This window comes from Haliaeetus leucocephalus, unplaced genomic scaffold, assembly GCF_000737465.1.
Source record: "Haliaeetus leucocephalus isolate CR32 unplaced genomic scaffold, Haliaeetus_leucocephalus-4.0 Scaffold964, whole genome shotgun sequence".
Lineage (NCBI taxonomy): Eukaryota > Metazoa > Chordata > Aves > Accipitriformes > Accipitridae > Haliaeetus > Haliaeetus leucocephalus.
Window position 1 is genome coordinate 4131691 of NW_010973400.1, and position 6949 is coordinate 4138639.

Here is a 6949-nt window from a genome sequence, read left to right on the forward strand (position 1 = left end):
TACACCCTCTATCCCCAAATTTAAGAACAAATCAGAACATACTGTCCAAATACAACTTCCAACTCTTACAAAAAAAAGATCTTCTTTCCAATACAGGTACAAGAACAATAAAAGAAGTCACCATTAATTTAAATTTAATAATACAAAAAACCAATTATAATTTACAAATGTTAAAATTCACTTAATCTATCCTGGCTAGTTCATACTCTGGAATTTAATTTGGAAAATGTTCAAAGGCTTGAGGGAAAAACTAAGCATCCTTATTTTGTTAAGCATCTCCTCCAGCAGAAAGCCACCTGTTCACCCTTTTGTTCTGAAAATATTTTTACAGGACTCCTAGTCAGGTAGCACATACAAACAAGTTAGCAAGATCTGGCTGTACAGTATTTTATACAGATACCATTAAAGTGCATCAAAGAATGCCATCCAGTGCAAGTTCAAACTCTTTTTCCTGAAATCACTATTTAGCAAGTGAGACCAGGCTCCCTGCGTGCTATCCAATTAAAGGATCGTCATCATCATACTGTAATTGAAGTCGGGAAAATGGCCGTGGGGGAGCTACTCTATTCTTTGAGATTATTATAATGCAGGTGAAAGTAGTCAGTATCATAAAAGCCCCAATAACTATCCCAATAGCTTCTGGAATATTTGTGCACCGCTGGTCAGCGAGCAAGCACTTGGTGTTACTGAAAGTGCCATTGTGGGGCTGTGGTGTCAGTCCCAGGATGTGGCACATCATGGGGTAAATATCGACGTTGTTCATTGTGCTCTGCTTGTAACCCCGATGAAAAGCAGGCCCGCGAGCAGCCAGGAACGGATGCATGCTTGGGAGAGCATTGTCATAGCCATGGTCACCTACTGGAGAAATGCAAAGTAAAGAGTTAACGTCACAGTTTGCATTTGCATATCAAGTATTCCCCTCCCTGTCTCTCCCCCACCCACAAAAGGCATATATTTTAACCAGGGACTAATGCAGAACATAAAAGCAACTGTTGGATGAAACACTGAAGCAACCTAGTGTTCCTTCCCACTTCCTCAATCCCCAGAAGTCTTTTCCCACACTGGTCTTCAGCCATGGTTCCCCCCCGCCATTATCTCTTTTCCTTTTGGTCATCAACATTTTCAGTTTTCCCCTTCCCACTCCTCATGCCAAAGTTGAAAAGGATGTTGCCACTCCACGACGAGTCCGTAGCTGGAATGCAAATTGGTACTTCTCAGATTTTTGGAAAGACATCTCCCCCTTGCAAAGCAGACACTTCAATTACTTCTTAAAAGCCAAGCACTTTCCCCTTGATAGTGTTTGGTTCAAGCATATTAAGTACCCTGAAATCATGCTTATCAGATTAGGTACTTCAGGTGCAGGGACACCCAAATAGTCAAACCCCAAAAAACAGTCAAAGGATTATGATGTCTGTGACAGGCATACAACAAAACGTTTGTGGCTACAAAGTCACCAAAACTTGAATGTTTGGTAGGTTTTTAAGACCGACTCACTCCGATTTTTGGCGGAATATAAACAGCTAAAAAGCAGCCATAGTCAAATTTCCTAGTAACATGGCTGAAAAATCTGTCCAAGATGCCAAAAATTTCTCATAGCACACACAGCACAGTATTTGAGTGACTGCATTTGAGTTCATTTATTAGTAAGTTTGACAAGTCTCCCTGAGAACTGTCCTCAGCTGCCGCTTCCTTGAAGTTTCTGACATGAAACGTCAAGATTCCTATTGATTACATTACACTCATCACTTCAGTATACTTCCAATATTCCTTTTTAATGTTTTCCACCATTGTGTTTGTTACCACAAAGATACTACCACACTGCATCATGCTTGTTTGCTTTAATGCAGTCCTATGTTTCTTGATCACATTTTTTTTCCTTCTACTGCTTGCTTGTTTTGAACACAGCTGTTCCAAGTCCCCTCTCCAATGAAGTTTCCTATATTTCACCTCTGAAGTAGGAGGGCTGGTGTGTGCTAACATTGCTAGATACAGTACAGGTATTGGTACCCTTGCTAATCATTACACTGCCACTTTGTCCATGAAGACAAGTAGAATAAACATTTAAATAGCCTTTTAGGCTAAAACCTCCCCTGCCGGCTTCTGGGAAGCCTTGGCTAGCAAAATTGTTTTGAAAAGTGATTCACTTCGACTGATACAATGCTGTTACTTATAAATATACACTTACTAACTGTTTTAGGTACATGGAATTGGATCTAACCATAAACAAGAAAGAGACTTCTATTAGAGAACACCTCTGCTAAGTGTTGTCAATTTGAAGATGACTGTAGCAAATCTGGAGGGGAATTAAAATATAAACATCTCTTACATTAAAAGCAGTACTTTTGTACAAATAATGAGAAAATTTGAAGATGTGCAAAGGGCAGACAGAACAGCCAAACTGGGTGAAAGCGGGAGTTTACGCCACCCAGCATCATGTCTCTGACAGCAGTCATAACAGGGAGTCTGGGAAGTATCCAACAGGGTTAGCCCTGACATACCAACCAGTTTCTGAGCAGCCAGCAGCTCGAGGCTATCTGGAAGTTGGCACCTTTGTATTTAATTCCTATTAATGAATTTTTCTTCCAAGAATTATATATACAGGTATGTATGTATGTATATACGTATCTATAAACACACACATGCACACATATATATACACATACATATGTATGGAATTTGACATTCATAGCATCTAGCTGGGAGAAAGTGCACAGCTTAGCAATGCACTGTGTGAATTAACATCCGTTTTGTTTTTTGTCTTTAAAACATGCTATTTGATGGCCCTAACAGGAAGAACTCTGGCTTCTTTGACCATTACTGTTGTGTTCCTATTATTTTTAGTATTTCCTCCCATTTGTTTTTGTTTCCTCATATATGTACTGTAACATTAAATGTTGTGTCTTGCATTCTTCAATTTATGCTCCCCTATATATATATATATATAAAATATAAAAAAAATAGTTAAACCACACTCTAGTAGAAGCTTGAGACAGACTGCTAACTTGCCTAAGATAACTCTTAAAAGTGTACCACAGGCTATTAAGTTGAACATGACAAAGTGCTTTAGACAACAGAATATCCCCCATCTCTTCCTCATCTGTTAAAACACTCCAGGCTCAGGCGGAGATGTTACAGAAAATGCTGAGATGTTCCTAAAGACACAGTGCCAAGACTCCACTAGCTAAACTAGGACCATTCTACAGATGGCTGGAATAAAACGAGGAAAATACTAAAAATAATAGGAATAATAGGAACACAACAGTAATGGTCAAAGAAGCCAGAGTTCTTCCTGTTAGGGCCATCAAATAGCATGTTTTAAAGACAAAAAACAAAACAGATGTTAATTCACACAGTGCATTGCTAAGCTGTGCACTTTCTCCCAGCTAGATGCTATGAATGTCAAATTACATACATATGTATGTGTATATATATGTGTGCATGTGTGTGTTTATAGAATAAAACGAGGAAAAAACACTTACATTTTGAAAGTGACTCATTTTGTACAATTGTCCAGCCTTCATCTGCAACCAGAATTATGGGTTGAATTCTCTTATTATGACGATAATGAAATCTGTCTGGAATTTCTTCTTTGAGATATACTTTCATGTGAGGGTCGCATTTTTTCAGTAAGTTATACACGTCCCTTTTGTCTGCCAAGGAAAAAACCGCATGTGAAACAGCTGGAAATTATGTACCCAATTTACTGCAATTATCTGTCTTTAAACCTAAGATCCATTTTTTTCAAAACAATTATTTTTTTAAAAGGCATAGAGAAAAGAATTTTTTCATGTCCCCATTGAAACTTTACATGTATTGAGGTGGATTTCACAATTTGCTCTCATTTTAAATCAGCACCTCACAGCTATGGTTTCAGACCTACAGTTCAACTTACCCTCTGGGCTTGCAGGGGAGGAGGGTAAAACGCAAGCACAGAAATCAAGAGAAAGCAATCGCACACCAGAGTAGTCAATATTTTATCCAAAGCAGTAAGTGTTAAATTTTGTTACTGTATAAATCACTCTGTTCATTAGAATTGCTTCAGTCTGGCTACAGTTGTGGAAACTGAGACCAGCAGTGTCATGATTTAAGACATGCCTGTTAGTAACCACTCCAAAATACAAAAACTGAATTCACAGTATGAAAACTGAAGTTTCATTCACAGAAACAGAAGTGGTAAAGCAATCAAAGTTGGGTTTCGATTTTTACTTGGAAGTTTAGACAATGACATTTTTCATTGTGAATAAACATGAGAGTTTATTTCATGCTCACTGTGAATTACAACCGTATAGACTAAGTGAGCAACAAGACAGCAGGCATACTAAGTGCCTATCTACTTTCTCAACAAGCTATACCAGGACCATCTTTACCACCACAGCAATTTCACAGGAAACTCTCCTTGGCCCATTGATTACCAAAACAAAGTAATTTCTAAATAAATATTCTTTAGCTAATTCATTAAATGATGTCAACGTTCTGCAACATGAACTACACTGGTTTTGCAAAAGATGTGAACAGTCTACCATAGCATGTACTTTTTAGCAGTAAGACAAACAAGATTAATTCTCAGTGTACAACTTAAAACAACCAAAACTTACTCTGCCTTGGCAGCACTGCAGCAACCGGACTCTTGTCTATCAGAGTATAGTTATTGCGACCAATGCAGTTATCCAGGATAATTAGTTTCTTTGCAGAACAGGAGGCCATTCCATGATCACTTGTTATTATGATATTAATAGTGTCCCACAAACCAAAAGCCTTCAATTTATTAGTAAGGAAACCAATATGATTATCCACTTCTTCTAATACTTTGCGCATGTTCTCAGTGTCATCTGGTCCATACTTGTGCCCACTTGCATCTGGTTCTTCCCAGTATAATGTAGCAAAACTGACCACTGGATTAGAGCTGTTCAGCCATGCAACAATTTTCTCCGCTCTCTCTTCAAAAGTTACTGAAAAGTTATACTTCAAAAAGAATTGAGGGGTCGTATCGTTAATTTTTACATCGGTACCAGGCCACATTGCAGCAGCACTTGCTCCATTTCCTTGCTGTTGATTTGTTACCCAAATTGGAACTGCTTCATTCCACCAGAAGGGATCCGAATCATTAAACTGTGAAAACTTTTTCTTGGCATCTGCATCGTACATGTCATTAGCCACGATGCCATGGCTTTCTTCATATAAGCCTGTCACTATGGTGTAATGGTTTGGGAAAGTCTTGGTGATAAAAGCATTTGTAACTTGTTTTACAAGCACACCATCCTCAATGAACTCCTGAAGATGAGGAAGTTTATAGGTTTCCAAGTAATCAGCCCTGAAGCCATCAAACGACACAAGGAGTAACTTGGATACTGAATCCCCAGTAGAGTGAGCACAACAGGCAACTATTCCAGAAAAAAGCAATGTTAACATTGAGTTTATTGTTGATACTTCAAAGTATTTCCAGCAGGTAATCAGATGCATCTGAAAAATTTAAAAAGATAAGGCATGTAACACAAAATAATTGTACTGGAACCAGTTTAACTAGCTATACATTATGGAAATCTTCCTTATCGAGGTTAACTGCAAAATAACCAGTCTAAACAACCACTGAAGTCAACAGTCTATTTCCCTACTGACTTCAGATGTTTCTCATATATCGTCATAGTTTTTCATGCATTAAAACAAACAAGCAATGAGATTTTTTTTCATTCCAGACTAAACAAAAGGAAGAATTGTTCTCTCTCTTTTAAGCAATTATTCCATCATTCTGTGTGTCTGATTACAATTCTACATTTCAAGACAGACAATCAGTATATTTTCCTCATGTTCAAGCACAGCCACCTGAGCAACTCTGGCTCCACATTTAAGAGTCCTCTGCAAGTCTAAATCCTGCTTATACATCACTGTTCGGACCAGCAGTTTGTTTTCTACTATAATTCTGATTTTTCTTTTTCATCCCACCTTTCCTTTTCCACAGTTTCCACCCTCTCGAGTTGCTGGAAGACTTTTGAGCCTTTCAGCATTGTTATTTACTCATTACTTACTCTATACATGGAACTGCCAGGAGTAACTTCCATGTCTGTTTTCCTTCTAAGCTGTTGTACATCTACCATAACAGTACTTAAGCCTGTTCTTTACGTATCATATTTCTCTCTCTCTCTCAAAAACCTAAAAATATCATTAGCAACCTTGGCCACGAGGCAAGTATTTCTCACCAAGGAATTCATGACTATTACGAATGCAAGGTATGATTTGTAAGTGGTGTGATTTTTCCCCCCCCCAAACTTATGATGTGTGACAGGAGTACTCTCTGTTCAGGAAGGTCCAGAATTGTTCTATAAGCCTTTAAGAAAGAGGAAGTGAAGCTGCAGGTTCTACAAAAGCTTCTGCAATATCGTTACACAGCATATTTACTTCTCAAGAGCCTCACTCCAGCAAATTTCTCCTTTATCTCACTTGCACAAACTAGGGTGATTGTAGGAGGAACAGCAGGTATTTTCCTAACTGCGGTAGCATCTTCTGGCCTATCTCAACTTTTTCCCCCAAACTCTTTAAAACTGTATTATTTTAAAAGTGTAAGTAGCTTTAATGTTAGCTAAAGCTTTAGCAGGGAGAGGAATACAAAGCATGGGAAATCACCACCACCTCCGCAAGCAACAGTTAGAATTTCTTTAGAAGAAAGGATCGTCAAAACCAGCATTAAGATATCTGCTGATACAGAGGACTTGTAACACACAGCCCCTATAAAGGTGGGGGGAAAAAAAAAAAGAAATGAGATGAGCAATGGAGGAGGGAATCGCCCGTTTCGTGTCTTCAGGTGCTTAAAAAAGCAGAACCAGAGTTTTTCACGGCGCAGGGAGACCCAAGACCCCCGAGCACCGGTGCTTCCCCACGCGGGACGGCAGCCGGTTACACAGACCCGTCACCCCCGCGGCCCCCCAGCTCCCCAACCTCTCCGCCTCCCGCCCGC

At 39.0% G+C, this 6949-nt stretch overlaps 1 protein-coding gene across 1 annotated transcript; it reads right to left on the reverse strand.

Annotated features, from left to right (window-relative positions):
- Positions 1-208: 208 nt before the first annotated feature.
- On the reverse strand, positions 209-5460 carry ENPP4 (ectonucleotide pyrophosphatase/phosphodiesterase 4 (putative)). Its single transcript, XM_010584298.1, has 3 exons — positions 4596-5460; positions 3480-3650; positions 209-858 (listed from the first exon to the last, which is right to left on the reverse strand). Exons 1-3 carry the CDS (start codon positions 5458-5460, stop codon positions 494-496), a joined length of 1401 nt encoding a protein of 466 aa, XP_010582600.1. The 3' UTR covers positions 209-493.
- Between the last annotated feature and the right edge of the window lie 1489 nt (positions 5461-6949).

Coding starts and splice junctions, on each gene's coding strand:
- ENPP4 (XM_010584298.1), bottom strand. CDS start 5,460: ATGCATCTGATTACCTGCTGGAAATACTTTGAAGTATCAACAATAAAC. Junction 3,651..4,595: donor TGCAGTGCTGCCAAGGCAGA/GTAAGTTTTGGT, acceptor TTTCCTTGGCAG/ACAAAAGGGACGTGTATAAC. Junction 859..3,479: donor AAATGAGTCACTTTCAAAAT/GTAAGTGTTTTT, acceptor GCATTTCTCCAG/TAGGTGACCATGGCTATGAC.